The sequence below is a fragment of the Notamacropus eugenii genome, chromosome 1 (assembly GCF_028372415.1).
Source record: "Notamacropus eugenii isolate mMacEug1 chromosome 1, mMacEug1.pri_v2, whole genome shotgun sequence".
NCBI lineage: Eukaryota > Metazoa > Chordata > Mammalia > Diprotodontia > Macropodidae > Notamacropus > Notamacropus eugenii.
Window position 1 is genome coordinate 524,598,390 of NC_092872.1, and position 20,201 is coordinate 524,618,590.

General features: G+C 37.7%; 1 protein-coding gene across 1 annotated transcript in view; it reads right to left on the reverse strand.

The window, feature by feature from the left end:
• EPHX2 (epoxide hydrolase 2) overlaps positions 1-20,201 on the reverse strand; it is a 78,285-nt gene that overhangs the window by 47,787 nt on the left and 10,297 nt on the right. Inside the window, exons 2-6 of the mRNA XM_072633850.1 lie at positions 16,861-16,945; positions 16,545-16,704; positions 15,303-15,493; positions 6,467-6,589; positions 4,466-4,540 (exon numbers count right to left, since the gene is read on the reverse strand). Coding sequence (XP_072489951.1) covers positions 4,466-4,540; positions 6,467-6,589; positions 15,303-15,493; positions 16,545-16,704; positions 16,861-16,945 — 634 coding nt within the window. The remainder of the gene's footprint in view (positions 1-4,465; positions 4,541-6,466; positions 6,590-15,302; positions 15,494-16,544; positions 16,705-16,860; positions 16,946-20,201) is intronic.

A 20,201-nucleotide genomic window follows, 5' to 3' on the forward strand; every position in this document is an offset into this window, starting at 1 on the left:
GTGTTAATAGCTAGTATTTTATATGGTGTTTTAAGATTTACAAAATGCTTACAAATATGTCATTTTATTTTGACAACAAGCCTAGGAGGTAGGTAATATCAATCATATTAATAATGAACTTACACATATATAGCACTTACTATCTCATTTGATCTTCACAACAACACTAGGAGATAGGTGCTATTATTATTCCCATTTTATAGTCGAGGAAATTGAGGCAAAAAAAAAAAGGTAGAGATGTCTCTATATGTTTCATGGCTGTGAGATAAGACATGATAATCTCCAAAGAATCAAAAATTATGATTACCCTACTAACTTTCTTCTGATGATTATTCTTGTTTGTACATAGTTATTTGCATGCTTGTTTCTCCATTAGACTATGAGTACCTTGAGATTCCCAACACTCAGCATAAAGTCTGACACACAGGAGGTAATTAACAAATGCATGTTGACTGACTCAGAGGGCAATGAAGAGACACATGACAGGCCACAACTGTAGCAAAGGGGTATAAAAGATGTCATTGAAGAAATGTAAGTACAAAAAAGGACTGGTCATATGGTGTAAGAAGGGATAACTAACCTATGGACAATGGAATATTTATAACATCAAGAGAAAAAGAAATTGGGTAAGGGCTCCACCACACTGGGTAGACACCCTATGATGAACTGCGGGGAGGACATAGACAAACGTCACCCAAGATGGGAGACTTGTGTGCATGACCACATGTACCACTAGCTCAAATGCCCACATTTACGAGGTTACAGCTACCCTGAGTCCATAACAGGGCATTTCAATCTTTAGCTTTAAGAGTTCCTTTCCCCCTTCCAAGGATATTATAGTAAGATCTTGTTACTGAATGAACATGTCTAGAAGAAGGCACCTAAGGACAAGTGACTGGAAACGTACAAAAACAAATAACCTTTCATACAACTTGGTTGTCAAGTTAGACAAAAAATACTAGACTGGGAGCTCCTTGAAGACAGATATTGTTTTTACCCTTTTTATCTTCAAATCTGGCCTTGGACACTTACTAATTGTGTGACCCTGGGCAAGTCACTTAACCTCTCTCTGCTTCAGTTTCCTCATTTTTAAAGTGAGGATAACAATAGCACCTACCTCACAGGGTTGTTGTGAAGATCAAACAACACTTGTAAAAACCCTTTGCCCGACTTAAGTCACTATATAAATGCTAGCTATCATCACTGTCACCATCATCATGTTGCTACTGTTGTTAATATACCACATTGCCAATTAATGACATGCTTGAATATTAGATAATGATTAATGAATGACACCCTAAAGCAAAAATTTTACACCTCTAATTTGTGCAAAAGGGTGCTATGGCTACATTTTGGCCTTTCTTGGTACCTTTGTCCTAAATTCTGGGCTTTGGGGTCTCTTGAATATTGATAGCACCAGCCATATCTGAGATTATCTAAAGATCCAACCATATCCTTTTTTTTAATATGGGTGACCAGCAGTCAGATGGAAACTTTACTCCTCAAAATTCCACAACAGGCTGAACTCGCATTTCTCATTCTTCTTTTTTACTGTGACATTATTGAAACTTCATTCATTACAAGAAACCCGGTTCTCCTTTAAATTTTTAAAATGCCCCTTTAACAATTAATGGACCAATTACTTAAGCACTTTTAAGTAAAGTATGTTGAAATAAAAGAAAAACTATACCAACTGGCCACCTCCTACCTTTCCGGATTTCTTATACCTTATTCCTCCCCATACACTTTGGGATCCATTGACAATGGCCTTCTTGTGGTTTCTTTTTTATTTTTTGGAAGTTATTATTTATGTTTAATTTTCAACATTCATTTCCACAAGATTTTGAGTTGCAAACTTTTCCCCCATCTCTCCCCTCTGCCCACTCCAAGACAGCAAGCTTTGTGATTATCCCTTCCCCTAATCTTCCCTCCCTTCTATCATACTCCACCCTTTTCTTATCCCCCTCCCCTCTATTTTCTTGGAGGACAAGATATATTTCTACACCCCATTGCCTGTATATCTTATTTCCCAGTTGCATGTAAAAACAATTTTTAACATTTTTTTTAGTACTTTGAGTTCCAACATCTCTCCCTTCCTCACTCCCCACTCATCCCCACTGAGAAGGCAAGAAATTTGGTATATGTTAGACATGTGTAGTTATGCAAAAGACTTCCATAAGAGAATTGTTGTGCAACACTAATTATATTTCCTCCATCCTATCTGGCCCCCCATTTATTCTATTCTCTCTTTTGATCCTATCCCTCCTCAAAAGTATTTACTTCTAATTATACTCTCCTCCCATTTGACCTCCCTTCTATCATTCCCCCATCTCCCCTTATCTCCTCCCCATTTTCCTGTAGTATAAAATAGAGTTTCATGGCAAATTGAGTATTCATGCTATTCCCTCATTAAGCCAAATGTGAGGAAAGCAAGCTTCACTTTTTCCCTCTCACCTCCCCTCTCTTCCCTTCCACTGAAAAACCTTTTTTCTTGTCTCTTTTATATGAGAGATAATTTGCCCCATTCTATTTTTCCCTTTCTCCTTCCAATATATTTCTCTCTCACCCTTTATTTTTTTTTAAAATATCATCCCTTTCTATTCAACTCATTCTATTCCCTCTGTCTATATGTATATAATCCCTCCAACTACCCTAGAACTGAGAAAATTTCAAGAGTTATAAATATTATCTTTCCATGTAGGAATGTAACAGTTCAATTTTAGTAAGTCCCTTATGATTTCTCTTTCCTGTTTATCTTTTCATGCTTCTCTTGATTCTTGTATCTGAAAATCAAATTTTCTATTCAGCTCTGGTCTTTTTATCAAGAATGCTTGAAAGTCTTCTATTTCATTGAATGACCATTTTTTCCCCCTGAAGTATTATACTCAGTTTTGCTGGGTGGGTGATTTGTGGTTTTAATTCTGGTTCCTTTGACTTCTGGAATATCATATTCCAAGCCCTTCAATCCCTTAATGTAGAAGTTGCTAGATCTTGTGCTATCCTGATTGTATTTCCACAATACTAGAATTATTTCTTTCTGGCTGCTTGCAATATTTTCTCCTTGACCTGGGAGCTCTGGAATTTGGCTAATTCCTAGAAGTTGGGATCTCTTCAAGGAGGTGATCAGTGGATTCTTTCAATATTTATTTTACCCTCTGGTTCTAGAATATCAGGGAAGTTTTCCTTGATAATTTCTTGAAAGATAATATCTAGGATCTTTTTTTGGTCATGGCTTTCAGGTAGTCCCAAAATTTTTAAATTATCTCTCCTGGATTTATTTTTCAGGTAAGTTGTTTTTCCAATGAGATATTTCACATTGCTAATTTTTTATTCCTTTGGTTTTGTTTTATAATTTCTTGATTTTTCATAAAGTCATTACCTTTCTTCTGTTCCATTCTAATCTTTAAGGAATTATTTTTGTCAGTGAGCTTTTGGATCTCCTTTTCCATTTGGCCAATTCTACTTTTTAAGGCATTCTTCTCCATGTTGGCTTTTTGGATTTCTTTTGTCATTTGGGTTAGTCTATTTTTCATGGTGTTATTTTCTTCAGCATTTTTTGGGGTCTCCTTTAACAAGCATTTGACTCATCTTTCATAATTTTCCTACATCACTCTCATTTCTCTTCCTAATTTTTCCTCTCCTCTTACTTGATTTTCAAAATCCTTTTTGAGTTCTTACATGGACTGAGACCAATTCATATTTTTCTTGGCTTTGGATGCAGGAGCTTTGACTTTATTGTCTTCTGTTTGCATGTTTTTGTCTTCCTTGTCACCAAAGTAAAATTCTATAGACTGACTCGTTTTTTGGTTTTTGTTCATTTCCCCATCCATGTACTTAATTTTTGAGCTATTTGTCAAGGTAGAGCTCTGTTTCCAGTGGGGGTGGGGGGTGTACTGTCAACTGCTGAATTGCCCCACAATCTGTGGGCCTAGAGCTCCAGAAACAGTTGCTGTCTCTGCCCCTGCTGCTGTGGTTGCTGTGGTTTCCTCCGCCCCCTTTCCTCTCTGATGCCCTGGGGCTGGGGTCAGATCACTCCACTCTCCCACACTGGTCCCACAGGCTTTTTCCACTGACCTTCCAATTTGTCCTCAGTGTTTTGGGGTCATAAAGTCTGGAAACCACCACAGGTGTGAGAGATTCAGTCTCCCTAAGGCCTGCTCAGGTCCCCTCAGTGCACTTGAGGCCCACACTGGACTGTGCCCTGCCCCCAATGTGGCATGATGGACACTTCTTAGCAACCTTCCAGGTTGTCTTGGGCTGGAGATTTGCTTCACTCTGTCATTCTGTGGGTTTTGCAGCTCCAGAATTTGTTTAGAGCCATTTTTTACAGGTATTTGGTTGGGCTTGGGGGCAGCACTCTAGAAAGTGCGTGCATCTTGGCTTGGCCCCCTCCTCATTTCTCATTATTGCCCACCTAATATGAGGAGTTTGCTCAGCTCTTTGTTCATAAATCATTGTTCCTTACCTTGACTTCGACATATCCATGGGCAACACTGCTTGGCTGGACTGCAACCGGCTTCATCACATCGTCGTGGAGAAACTGAAAGCACAAAATGTATGATGAAAGAGAAGCCCTTCATTTCCTTCCATAAGTTTTCTCAGTGTTTTGTAGGGTGTTGAGGTTGGTGAGGAAATCTCTAATCCATGGCAGGGATAACCAGGATGGCAAAGGGCTTTGAGATCATGTCATATAAGGATGAATCAAAGGAACCCATAGTGTTTGGCTTGGAGAAGACTTCATCAAGGGGCTTCCATCCTGGGGTACACATACCACAACCTCCTTCAGGGGAGTATGCAAGAAGTTTCTCAAGGAAATATGGAAATCAGTTGGTAAATAACTATTATCATACTAAAACACACCAAAACTGGTAGTGTTAGTAAAAAAAAAAAATAAAAGTGAATTAAAGAAAGAAAAAAGAGGAGGCAGGGAAAAGGGTAGAAAAGGGAGGAAGGCATTATATTATATCTGAAAAATATGAGATAGTGAGTTGAAGGAAGAATTCCTATTAAACAAAATAAAATGAATGAGATTTGAACATAAAACCCTTTACAGGAAGGTGGAGCCAAGATGGTGGAAAAAAGGCAGGGACTTGCCTGAGCTCTCCCAAATTCCTTTCTAAAAACTTTAAATCATGTTTCAAAATTAAATTTGGAGAGAACCCATAAAAGGATGGGGCAAAACAATTTTTCAACCCAAGATAAATTAGAAGGACTGCAGGAAAGATTTATCTTACTTGGGTAAAGGGGAAGCACAGTCCAGTGCAGACAATGTCTAGGCAACCCAGTGGGATGCTCCTAGAGTCAGCACAGATCAGCAACCAAGGCCTCTTAGTACTGGTGCAACAGAGCAGCAACTCAACAGGTCAGCTGGGAGGCCCCAACCTCTAGCACAGTAGACCATCTTGGACTAGAAGGCCTGATGACCCTGGCCCAGCAGGCAATTGGCCAGGCCCTGTAGTCCAGTACAAGAAGCTTGGGACAGTGCCACATGTACTCCAGGAGCACAGTTTAACTTTAAAAGTCACAAAAATGCCAGAAAATGAGCAAAAAACCACCCCAAAACAAAACAAAAAACACCTTTGTTCATAGAAAGTAACTACGGCAACGGGGAAGATCAAAACACAAACTCAGAAAGAACAACAATGTCAAAAATGCCTACATGTGAAACTTCAAAGAGAAATGTGAAATGGTCTCAGGCCTGTAAAAAACTCCTAGAAGAACTCAAAAAGGATTTTAAAAATCAGATAAGAGAGGTAGAAGAAAAATTGGGAAAAGAAACTGATGCTAAATTTTGAGGTTATAAAAAGAGCTAAAAGGTAGTTTCTGCCTTAAGGAACTCACAATCTAGTAAGGGAAACAACATACAAACAAATACATACAAAGCAAATATATACAAGATAAATAGGAGACAATAGACAAATAGGACAATAGACAAATAGAAGACAACATAAAACAAATATATGCAAAGCAAGCTATATATAGGATAAATAGGAAATAATTAATGGGAGAGCAGCAGAATTAAGAGGAGTTGGGCAGGGCTTACTGCAGAAGGTGGGACTTTAGTTGGTACTTAAAGGAAGACAGGAAGGTCAGTAGTAAGAGCAAAGGAAGGAGAGTATTACAGTCATGTGGGAAAGCCAGAGTTGCAAGATGGAGTATCTTCGTCATAGAATAGCCATGAGGTTAGTGTCACTGGATCAAAGAGTACATGTCAGGGACTAAGTTGTAAGAACACTGTAAAAGTAGGTGGGGGCTAGATTATGAAGGGCTTTGAATGCCAAGCAAGAGAGCTGAAATTCAAAACCATGGTCCTTCGACTCCAAATCTGGCATTCTCTCCACCATACCACATTACACATACACACATACTACACACACACACACACACACACACACACACACACACACACACACACACACACACACGGTACTTGACTGATTAACAAAACTAAGCAGCTCATAATTACCTGCACACCAGTTGATTTTTCCAATTCCTTCAGGGCCATCTTGGTGTCTTGGGCAAGGATGGTGACCATTCCTATTTCATGAGCTTTCTTGAGGTTGGCCCCAATATCATCTAAGATAACAGCCTGAGATAAAAAGAGAGAAGTTTAAAATATAGCATAAAAAGTTTTAGGACAAAGGCATTTATCAAACACAATTCAAAGACATATAAGAAAAATGACAATGAATAATCAACCTAAGTCTAACTCCTACGGTAAATTTAATCATAAATCAGCTTAAGCCTACCTCCAGTTCCAGCATCCAGCCCAGTCTGAAGCCTGCAGTTACTAACAAATGAAATAACCAGGAAGTCCACAAAAAAAGGAGAACCTGCTGCTCTGTGATTCTGAACCTGCAGAACTTTCCAACTCACTGATAGTGGCTGAATTCAGCAGCAGTCTATTGGAATTTCCAAGCAGGGATTATCCAATAAGAGTATTTCACAGACTCAAAACCAGGACAAAAACTGAAAGAGTTCATACTAGGAAGGTAGGGATCAGATTTCGTCCTAGATCACACCATTTTGGGAACACTGAAAGCTTGCAAGTTTCCAACCTGAGCTGTCCCTGGCATTCTGGAATAACAGAAGAAAAGCTCAGCTCAGACATCTTCCCTCCCCACCCCTCAGGAGTGCATAGAGCCCTAACATAAAGCCCAAACTCAAAGTGGAATGGAAGAATGAGCAAATAAAAAAATAATTCCACCATAAATGGTTATTATGGTGACATCAATGCTCTAGACACAAATACAGAAGAAAAGTATTTCAAAATATTTATAAGCAAAGAGTAAAAAAAAAAAAGGCACATCTTTGACATGAGTTTAATTCTAGAATTTTTGGAAGAGATGAAGCAGTTTTTTTAAAAAAATATTTTAAAATTATTTCTTAAAGATAGAAGTACTAGAATAAACATAGGAAAAGAGCAAATAAGATTATCACTTTCTGCAGATGATACAGTAGTTTTACTTAGATAACTCTAGTGAGTCAATAAAAAAACTACCTGAAACAATGAACAACTTCAATAAAGTTTCAGGATATAAAACAAAATATATAAATCACTAGCATTTCTGTATAACAAATAAAATTCAGCAGGAAGAGATAAAGAGATTTCAATTAAAATAAAGAAAATATAAATACTTGAATCTGTTAAGATACACTCACAAGAATTATATGAACACAACCCCAGGAAACGCTTAAACACATATAAAGACAGGCCTAAATAACTGGAGAAATATTGTTTGTAGGTATGCTGAGCCAATATAATAAAAACAGCAATACCTAAGTTAATTTTCAATACCATTGCAATCAAACTACCAAAAGATTACATTGTAGAGCTATAAAAAATAATAAAATTCATCTAGAGGAACAAAAGATCAAGAATCTCAAGGAAATTAATGGGGGGGGGGGGGGAAAGTAGGAAGGAAGGAGGTCTAATAGTACCAGACATTAAATTATACTACAAAGTAATAATCATCAAAACAATTTGGTATTTGTTAAGAAACAGAGAGATTGATTAGTGGAACAGATTAGGCATATAATATACAAAGGCAACTGAGGACAGTAACCTGGTGTTTGATAAAACTAAAGAGTTTAGCTATTGGGGCAAAAACTCATTATTCAACAAAAACTTCTGGAAAATCTGCAAAGCAGTCTGGCAGAAAAACTAGGTCTAGACCAACCTCTCACACCATATGCCAAATGGGTGCACAACATAGACAACACTGGGCAATTGCATAGACAAATCAGAAGAGCAAGGAAGAAATTATCTGTCAGATCTATGGATAGAGGAAGTTTGTGATCAAACAAGAGATAAAGAAGATGACAGAAGGTAAAATGGACCATTTGGATTACATACAATTAAAAGTCTTTTTCATAAAGAAAGTCAATGCAGCTAAAGTCTCAGAGTGCAGACTGAGATATATAGTTTGTTGTTATTGTTGTTTAATATGGTCAATACAGGTATTTGCTTTCTTTGGGTATACATGTCTATAAAAGATCTTTTTTACCCCTATTATTTTTATCAGTGATGGATCAGGGTAGGGAAAGGTACAGGAAACAAGAGAGGGGAGTAGAAGTAAGACAGAGAAAAGGCTTGAAAACGTTATAAGAGGTCCATAGACATCACCAGGCTGTCAAAGGATCATGACAAAACTCTGAAGAACTCCTGCTCTAGAGTCTTTCCTTTGATGTAGGAACTATGCTGTACTCTCATTTTGTCCATTTTTTAAAAGTAATAAGAATATTTAATTTCTTCCAATGAAGCAGTCAAAAATGATAAATGCTTAAGGACTTAGAGTAATAAAAGATTTTAAAAAATCATTCACAAGGGCTAAAATCAAAGTGGCTATTTTTTCTTTTATCAAACCAGGTTCTAACTCAATTGTATAACTATATGTGTTTATTTTAGGCCAACCTCATAGAAAGAAACATGGCATAGTGACTAGAGAGCTCGCCTTGGAGTTAAGTGCAACCTTGTTTTAACTGACATATTGGGTACAAATTGGTCCTGGTATTTTAGCCAAGTCACTTAACCAGGCAGTTCTCTAAGATAATAACTCGTCAAGAAGATGTATAACTACATTGACAAATGGAGTTTTCTCAGTAGGAGGAATGAAATCACAAGTACAGTCCCTCTCTCCCCACTGCCATTTGAGGACAGCAGTGGGAAGAATTAACAACTGGACTGGTAGTTAGTTCAATGAGGCAAAGATGAGGAGGGAGAGAATTCTAGGCATGGAGACAGTCTATGCAAAGTCACAGAGATGGGAGATGGAGTGTTGCATATGGGGACCAGCAAACAGGCTACAGAGAATATAGACCACCTCATAATTTTTTATATCAGTGATAACTCAAGTAATCTAGCCTATGGGCCTTCCAAAAACTTTATAGTGATCCACTCCATCTTTTCTACCACATCATGGTGCTATTCAAAAAATCCTAGCAAGGACGAACTATAGTATATAGTTCAAGGAAGGTATAGATCAAGGATAGTGGGGAATGGGGTGATCTTAGTACTTAAGAGAGTAGAATCTATGGGCATATGTCCATTATGTTTTCATGAACCCCACTTTGAGATATTATCTGAAATCAACTGTACATGGTTGATAATTTCTTTTCTAAACAATAGGAAGAGAGCAAGTAGTCTTATTGCTTTTACTTATGTCAATAATGAAGAGACCATTAAGCTTTTTTCCAATACCTGCTTAAAGTACCATTGAAACCCATGGGGAAGGGAGAGAGGAGGAGAGGAAATAAGCATTGTCAGCAACTACTACGTGCCAGACACTGAACTAATCACTTGGCAAATATTATCTCACTTGATCCTTACAACCCTAGAGGTAGGAGCTATTTTGATCCTTATTCTACAGATAAAGCAGATAGAGGTTGGGTTTATTCAGGACAGGGCACTGTGGGTTAACTTGAAGGTAAAGTAATTTGCTCATGATTTGCGGTTGATAGCCATAGGGCTTCCATAGAGTTTCCAAAGAGCTTCCATAGAGTTTCCATAGCACTTTACATACATTTTCTCATTTGATACTCCACACACAAATGGATCTGTGATCTCATCTATTCAGAAATTCCATTCAGTGATGAAGACCACATCCCATCCATACCTGCCCTTGTGCAATTCTTGTCCATGTGGTCTCAGAAGTTTGCTGCACATGGTCCACCCAACATATTGGATACCTTGTGAGGGTACCTATGAGAACGATGTCTATTCATCTGTCACCTTTTGTCCTTGTGTGTATGTGACCAGTCTATCTGTTCTTCCCATCACAAAATTCTTTGGTGATGTATTTTATTCCTGCTCATCTTCAAAGTGAAATGAGTTTCATAAAGATTTTGTGTACATGGGAGAGTAATTTACATATTGGTAGTTCTCTTGCTTGGTTTTTTCAATATTAATAAAGTCTAAGATTTTTTACTCCTTTGGTGTCTTTCCTTCCTTCAACACTCTCACAATTGTGTCAACTCTGTCGTGTATCCCTTCTATCCACATTTAGTCTAATTTGAGGGCTTTTCCCATCTTTGTTCTCTTTAGTGCCATTTATACTTTTTTCTATAAGCACAGCTAAGGCAATGATTTTACAAATATTTTCCATTTTTCTTCTTTTTGTTGTCTGACTTCTTTTTTGTTCTTAAATGCCCTTAGCATGACTTTGCTTAGTTCAGGAATCCTTAGTTCTTTTTGCTTTATTATCATAGACTCCTTCAGCAGTCTAGTGAAGCCTTCTTAGAACACTGTTTTTCAAATGCAAAAAATGAAATATATAGGATTATAAGAAGAAGCAAATGTGTTGAAATATAGTTATCAAAATATTTAAAAAGATAAGTTAATTGATTCCAGATTAAGAGCCCCTGGCTAAGTTGGATGTCTTGACAAATTTCTTTTTAAGTGAATTTGAAAGTATATCTTCAAAGGCCTGTCATGTTGGGCTGGGTTATCTCTTCCTAGGGCCCTATGCCACACAGGTTAGGTTAATTTTTTTTTCCTTAAAAGGTATCAAAAACCTCTTCAGGACTTAACTAATCCAGGGAGCTAAAGCTTTAAACCACTGATGAAGCTTCCTGAGGGCCTAAGGTTCTCAATCCTCAAGCTTCTGATCAGTGAACCAACATGGCCAACACAGAAACAGGGAAGTTATACTCAGCTGAATGAATGCTATATCATTATTGCATACTTTTTGCCTCCTACAGGTAAGTACACTTTGTTACATGGTCTACAAGTGTCTTGTTTTTTGTAATCACAAGCCTGAACTACAAGACCAGCCCAGAATCAGGCCTGGACTTTAACTTTGTTTTTACCCTCCACTGCTTCTCTCTGCTTTATGAGAACATGTTGCCTGTGATCATCCATTATCTTTCATCAGATTTTACAAATGACTTTATACATTTAGTTTTGACTTTGGCAGTCATTTTTCTCCATCTGTCAAGTAAGTCAGAGCTTTGTGGGCTCTTCTAGTCTCCATATTGTGGCAATTTATTTACATTGCTTGGACTTCTGCATCAAATTATTATAATCAGTTTGGATATAATTTCTGTGTCCATTGCCATTTTGAATGACAGTTATTTACTTAATTCCAACTTTAACAGCTTTCCCCAGTTTATAAATACTACTACTTTCTCTTTAAGATGTTATGTATGGAACTTTGAACTAGAGAACAGTTTGGAACTACACCCAAGGGGCTATAAAACTATGTATACCCTTTGACCCAGTAACACCATTACTAAGTCTATATTCCAAAGAGACCAAAGAAAAATGAAAAGGACCTATTTGTGCAAAAACATTTTTAGTAGCTCTTTTTGTGGTGGCAAAGAGTTGGAAATTGAAGGGATATCCATCAGCTGGGGAATGGTGGAACAAATTTTGTGCTGTAAGAAATGATAAGTAGGAAGGTTTCAGAAAAACTTGGGAAGAATTAAATGAACTGATGTAAAGTGAAGTGAGAAGAACCAAATACACAGTAAAAGCAATATTGCAACGAAGATCCACTGTGAAAGACATCTACTCTGATCAATACTGTGATTCAAGACTCATGATGAAAAATGCTACCCACCTCCAGAGATAGACCTAATGAACTCTGAATGCTGAACTATGAATGTAGATTGAAGTATCATTTTTTTTCACTTTCTTTCCTTTTTTTTGCAACATGGCTAATATGGAAATATGTTTTGCAGGACTTCACATGCATAATTGATGTGATATTGCAGGCTTTCTCAGTGGATAGGGAAGGAAGTGGTATGGGGGACAGAAATGGGGCCTCAAATTTTTTTTAAATGTTAAAAAAAAATTTATTTATTTTTAAAAAGATGTTATGGAACTTTGAACAGTCACAGTCATTCTCTGATTGACTTTGAGGAATAGAGAGCCTTACCTGTCAGCTATAAAGAAAATGAATCTTAAATGTTATCTGTGAAGAAATGGCAACTGTCAGTCACAGATTACATCATGACCAGATGTTTGAGAGAACAAAGAGAACACAAGAGAATGTATTTAATGTGAATAAATAAGAAAAGGATTTTTGAGAGACTGGCTGCTTTCCTCACAGATGAATGATAGGACTTTATTCAAAAGTCAAGAGTAGCAGGGATATTAAAAGTGATTCTAGCTATGATTTTTCTCACAACTAAAACATTGTAAGTAATTATTTTATGTCTTCATGTTTTTATATATTACACTCTTTGTTTATGCAGTTAATTGTACAGGCGTGTTATTCAAGCTTAAAAGATAAGTAATGAGAGATGAACTCCTTATGTGGAAAAAAAGATTTTGTAAGTTTAAGTAGATTATATTTAATAGCCTGGAGTGATGACTCTGATCACTGTCTAATGAGTAAGAAAGGTGTTCCAATTTTCATAGTTGATAAGAACATATTCAAACATAAGCCTACATTTTCTCAGAATTTGGGATGATGAAAATAAATATGGTAACATAGCAGGCTGAAAGGTGATTACCCCATGTAGATTACATGTCAAAATGTTAAACCCTAAATCTAATAGTTGGAGATTGAGTAGTTTTAATTATATGTCATCTCTTTTTCTCACTGTCATTCTTCTTTGATTTTTACTAATTCTGATACTATGTTGAGTCAACACTCTTGCTGTACACAGAAAACTGGAAGATAACTTCTGTATCAATAACAAGTCTTGCCTGCTAATTAAAATATTATCTCTGTGTGTATATGTATGCATACATGCATGCATACATATCCATAAACTCTGTGTTTACATGTATGTGTGTATATATGCATATGTACACATATATACAAAATATACACGTGCATACACACATGTCATAAAGTATATCTGTGTACAAATATATGTCCATCCACACATAATACATGTACATACACATATACATACAGAGATGTATAGACATAAATATACATTTATAATGCATATTTGAATATGGATATGCAAATATAATGTCATTTGGTTCCCACCATGTCGAGGGTCTACCTCAGAAATTATCCCCACATTTTCCATCTCCTTCTCCTTCCTTTTCTCCCCTTCCATCAACATCACACAACCCCCAACAGCAGCAGAAGAGAGATCTTACAGTAACCCTGGCATCTCTATATTAGCCATGTGAACTTCTGCATTTATCTTTTCCCAACTAACTATGAAAGCTATTCTCTTAAGTAGGGCTCTGACACAAGATCAAATACATACTTGCTTCTGACAAAGATCTTTAAAAAGCTCTCAGCTTATACCAGATACTGTTTTCCAAGAGGATAATAATCTTCCGATTGTAGATTCCAACCTGAAAGGGCCCTCCAAAGTCATCTCCAACTCTCTCTGTACAAAACAGGAAACCAAGGTCCAGAAAGAGAAAATGACTGCAATGACTTGCCCAAAGTCACGCAGTCACTTAACACAGAGCTGGGATGTAAAGCCAAGTGCTCCAACTCCAAACGCATCAATTTTTTCAACATACCACACTACCTGAGACCTTCCCTCCAGTATCCCTTAGCTGCAATAGCGTTATCATGGGGAGCTCCCACTTATAGGGATGCCCTCCATGAATACAGTCCTCATCTTTGGGTAGTGCAGTGGAGAGACCTGGAGTCGATCCCTCCACCCAAACATATCTGCCAACTCCTCTTCAAATGATAGTCTTAGAAATTTACCTGGAACATTTAGAGTTAAGTGACTTGCCCATGATAACACGGCTAAAATAGGTCAGATTCAGGACTCGAGCTCAGGTCTTCCTGATTTCTTCTCACTCAACTGTGCTGCTTGAAGATCAGTCAGAACTGGCTTCTGCCTAAGATGGCTGTTTGAACAGAAGCAGCAGCCTAACTCCTATGCATCTACTTTGGCAACAGCCTACAAATAGTTCCAGAGTGCATAAAGATCAAGAAATCTAATAAGAAACTACAGTAAGTAACTTTGTCCACCCTGTGAAATGCATAAAAAGATAAGCCAGAAGCCTACAGCATGATAAAGGAGGGGCCACCAAAAAAAAAGCCAGCATCAGAATGAACATCCTATACCACATGCCAAAAGCTCCCAAACAGGTAATTGCCTCTGACATAAAGGGTGACATCATAACAATTGGAAGGAGCAAAGAAAAAGTATCTTTCAGATCTATGGATAGGGCAACAGTTCATAACTAAACAAGGGAAAGAAAGGATTATAAAAGAGGAAGCAGAAAATTTTAATCACATAAAAAGAAATTTTTGCACAAGCAAATCCAATGTAGCTAAGATTAAAAAAGAAATGGTTAACAAGAAGAAAAAATATCTTTACAATGTTTTTCCACAGCCCCTCCAACAATGGTCATTTTCCATTTTTATCATCTTTGCTAATAAGATGTGAGTTCAACTTCATTTTTCTTTTCTTTTTTCATAAGATAATGAAAATTTTTTTTAAAAAACTTAAATGCATTATTTTTAGCATTTTAGAAAACATATTGAGTTCCAAATACTCTCTTACTCTTAAGCCCCTCCCACACCCATTAGAAGGTAAGAAATATGTCAACTGTATTTTTTCAAAATTCCTTCACTTTTCTTCAGTTTTCAACTTTGATTTCAACCAACAATCAACCTCTAAGAACCACTATCCAGTGCTCTGCCTCTCCCACTCTGTGCCACTCAGGGTGAGAGCAAAGTCCTCTGGAGAGGCCTTCTTCTCTTTCCCTTACTCTGCTTCTATCTTCTCCCTTTCCTCTCTATTCCCATTCCCAACCTTCCTCTCCCAACTTTCCTTAAACTTCCCTAAGCTTCCTGCATTGTTTGTTGTTACTCACTTTCTCCCTCAAATTAAGATATTCTTGCAATAGGGAAACACCAACTCACCTCATGTGGTGCCACCTTCAATGCCTCCAGGGCAAACTTATAAATCTCTGGTTCTGGCTTGGCCATTCCAATTCGGCATGATTCTATCATTAGGTCAAAGTGTTTGCTTAGGGTACATAACAACTGGCCAATTCTACCTCTCTGGGGACTATCATCCAACCAGTTGTTGGTAATGATGCAGGTTTTATATCCTAAGAGAGAAAAAAAATACATATAGGAAATGACTGCCACCAGTGTCTTTCTTTGAAAAGATCAAAACCACCTACAGGGATGCCATCTTATTTACAAGAAAGAACTACCAAACTGACATGCATCAGGATAGCAAATGTAGCCTCCCCTCTTCCACAATTTCCCTTCTGTGACCCTGTTTCCAGATCCTCAGTTCTCAGAACTACAATCTAGGTTTGAAGATGGCCTTATGATGAGCTATCATTCTTTCCCCTGGTCTCCTCCTAAGTCACAGGTACGAAAATGAGTTAAATCTCCTCATTATGTGTTTAAGTGAAATACATTGCAATCTATCATAACCACCATGTATCAAACTTCCTTACAACTCTTGTTCTGGAATTCAAGGATTGTTTCTCCCATTTTGCAGCTGGGGAAACTGAGACATATTTTCTGGATGGAGGTACCCAACAAAGTCAGTCAGTTCTTGAAGTGAGAGGAAAACAATGAATGCAATGATTTCTGTATTGTTCTGAGTGAGAAAATAATAAAGCCAGGTGGTATATTTATAGCCTGCTGCCCAAAAGATAGTGGAGTGGTTTCAGGCTTCCATATACCTAAATGTAAGAGTATTCTACCTTATCCCATCCCATATCAATGAATGAATTCAGGTCTCACAACTCACAAGTCAACCACTCCACCTCTAAAGCAGAAATCTGAAAGATGAAATTCAAAGTTGGTATAGTAGATCAAATGCAAATCTCACTTTGGACACTGCCACTTATTAGCTGTGTGATCAAGTCAGTTAATCTCTCTGAACTTTGGAAGATTGTAGGACAATGACAGGCATCAGTGGAGGGAGTTGCTATGTGGATGAAATCATCAGTTTTGGACATATCAATGTTATTTTCTTCATTTACACTTTGTTAAGATTTAGTATGGTCCCTAACCTGCTTCTAGAGAGTCCTCAAATCTTTGATTTATTATATCTAGGAGCATTTTGTTCCATTTTGGACTCAATGCCTCTAGTATTTATGGAGACCCCAGGACAAAAAGTGTAAAGCATTTGGCTCTTACCCCTATTTCTCAAAGTGATGGCAGCCTGAAGAATAGGGTAGTTGATCTTTCCTCTGGAAATCACATCTTCAAAGATTTTTCGTACAGAGAATTGCTCTGGGAGGCAGAAATCTGAGGCTGCAGAAAGCTTCCTACAATCTTCTTCCATGAGAGGAATCCACTACAAAAATAAATAGATAAGCCAATGCTGGAGGGGAAAAATAGGCACATTAATGTACCCACTTGTGGAGAATTGGTCTAACCATTTTGGAATACAATGAGCATATTCATATTCCAATAATTCCACGATTGGGAATCTGCCCCAGGGAAGTCTTACCTGTGAAAATGTGATCTCTCCTTTCATGAGGTGCTGGTAGGAGCTATCAAGGCCTCCTTGAGTAATGACTTTGTTTAAAAAGCCCCTAGATGTTTCAAGCAAACAAAAAAAAAGTGAAGGAGTATTCAGAATGTTAAAAGTCACAGCTAGTCCATCCTGTTGGATAGTGAGCCTGGCGTAACACAAATGGTACTTATTCATTATATGGCCATAGAATAAGTCATTTCTTCTCTCTCTCTGACTAAGTTTCCTCCATTAAATTAAGACTCTCAGATCCATTTATCTAATTCTAACCTCTATCTCCAACTATCTATTTGACATCTAGAACTGGATATATTGCACATTCACTCAGTAAGTACAGAACTAAACTCATTATCTTCCAAATTTCTCTATTACTATTGAGGCTACCATCATGCTCCCAGTCACCTAGGCTCCCAACATAGTTGTCATCCTGAACTCCTCACTATCTCTCACTCTTCTCCCCATTATCCAATCTGCTACCAAGACCTATTCACTTTTGTAACATATCTCTAATACTCCCCATTCTTTCTTATAATATTGTACCCTGGTATGGATCCTCATGTTCTCCTATTATAATAGCTTGATGGTTGGACTACTTGCCACAAGTCTCTTCCTACTCAGTCACCAAAGTAATTTTTCTCAAGAGCAGTTTTCTCAAGTGTTTCTTCCAACTGAATAAACTCCAGTGGTTCCTTATCACCTCCAGGATCAAATGAAAAATCATGTTTGTCATTCGAAGTTCAACATAACCTAGCTACTTGCCACCTTCCCACCCTGACTGAAGACACACACACACACACACACACACACACACACACACACACACACACACACACACACACACACTTTTCCAGTGTTTTTATACCTACCATGTCCTCCTTCCCCCTACCATCCATATTCTGTGATCCTGTGAAGATGACCTCTTTGCTGTTCCTTTCCCAAGATGCTCCATTTCCCAATTGGGCATTTTTACCGGATGTTCCCCAACACCTGCAGTGCTTTCCCTCTTCATATCTGCGTCCTCACTGCCCTATTTCCTTAACGTCCTAGCTTAGATCCCACCTTCTGCAGGAAACCTTTCCCAGTCTCTCTAAATTCTAGTGCCTTCCTTTATCCTGTGCATTGTTTGTTTGTACCTAGTTGTTTACATGTTGTCTCCTCCTATTTGATTATAAGCTTCTTGAGGGCAGGAACTATCTTTTGCCTTTGTATTTCTAGTACTTATCTTGGCTTGGCACATAGCAGTTGTTTAATAAACGCTTATTGACTGACACTGTCTACCTCAGCTTTTTCATCTGCAAAATGGAGATAATAATAGTTCCTAGATCCTAGGGATGTTGTGAGGATAAAATGAGATAATATTTTTGCAAAGGGCTTTGCAAACTTTAAAGTACCATATGAATCCTAGCTATTATTCTTCATAAATTTTTTCTGTATTAGTATTATCCCTGGAAATTGTGCACAACAATTATGTTTGTGATAATGTTCTAGTTCTAATATAGTTTATTTGTTGAACTCTGGGATATTTTGAGATCTGTATTTGCAGTATGGGGATTCAGCTTTTAATGTATGATACTGACCACTATGTTCTATCTTTCTGGTTATTAAGAAGGTGCTAATTTTTTGCTAAATGCTATGATATATTACACAATTTGTACAATTTTGTTCACGTAATCTGAATCGATCAATAAATTTGGAACATCTGAGGATAACTTTTTTGTACTTTAAGGTGGAGATTATTTGTTCTTAAATCGCTATGATAAGCCCTCCTATAAACAAATTGACAAGATTCAGTCATTGCTTTCTCACCACTTTGTCAAGATAGTACTGGTTGGGTTCATGTGGACACTGGCCTCTGAGGCTTTCTCAATTCCATTCTTGGATTTTGACCCATTTTTAGGTGCCATCTGCAGGTCGGACAGACTCAGTCACATCCCATAAGTCCAGTGGCATGTATTTAATACCAAGCTTTTATTTTTGTTCTCTAAGGTGATATACCTTTGGTCCAGAAACATGACTGGAAGTCTCTAATTTGTTTATTGTGTAACATGAAAATGAATGAATGAAAAAAATATTTATTAAGCATTTGCTATATAGAGAGACAGAGAGACAGAGGGAAACAGGAGTCTTCTAGATGATAACTAACTAGCTACACAATCTTCCTAAAGGTGCTGCACAAATGATTACAACCCTCTAACTCTAAACAAAAGTCCATGGGAAAAGTCGATTCTTCCTTCCCATTTTGTGCTAGGCTACTCTTCTAGGCAGCCATGTAGAAAAACACCTAAGGATTCCCCAGGAAAAAGTGTCCAGTCTTACATAGGCTTTCCTTGGTTTGCCCCTGTCCTTTTCATACCAGGTTCATAAAAAGAAAAAAATTGAGGGTTTGAATAATCTTTTGCACATAACTAATAAAATTGCATGGGTTCTCTTTCTCCCACTTTCGGTCTCTTTCCCTCTTTTTTTGTTACTGTCTCTCTTTTTGTCTACCTCTGTCTCTCTCTTTGCCTCTCTATTTCTGCCTCTGTTTCTCTTTCTCTGTCTGTGTCTTTATTTCTCTTACCATTGCCTCCCAAGCTTCCATTAAGAGGGCAATAGTTATCTCTTGTCCCTTTATGGGATTTCACTATAACATACTAGATACCACCCAACTTCAGCTCAAGGACCTCCAAGGAGGGAGAATCCACAGCCTCTCAAGGTAGCTTATTCTACTTGGAAATATTCCTAATTGTTTTATTTTTTATTTTTTATTTTTTTTATTTATTTAACTTTTAACATTTATTTTCACAAAGTTTTGGGTTACAAATTTTCTCCCCTTTTGTCCCCTCCCCCCCCCCAAACCCAAGCATTCTAATTGCCCCTGTGACCAATCTGCTCTCTCTTCTATCCTCCCTCTCTGCCCTTGTCTCTGTCTTCTCTTTTGTCCTGTAGGGCCAGATAGCTTTCTTTACCCCTTAACCTGTATTTCTTATTTCCTAGTGGTAAGAACATTACAGTTGATCCTAACACTTTGAGTTCCAACTTCTTTAGCTCCCTCCCTCTCCACCCCTTCCCTTTGGAGGACAAGCAATTCAATATAGGCCAAATCTGTGTAGTTTTGCAAATGATTTCCATACTAGTTGTGTTGTATAGGACTAACTATATTTCCCTCCATCCTATCCTGTCCCCCATTACTTCTATTCTCTTATGATCCTTTCCCTCCCCATGAGTGTCGACCTCGGATTGCATTCTCCTCCCCATGCCCTCCCCTCTATCCTCCCCCTCACCCTGCTTGTGCCCTTGTCCCCCACTCTCCTGTATTGTGAGATAGGTTTTCCTAT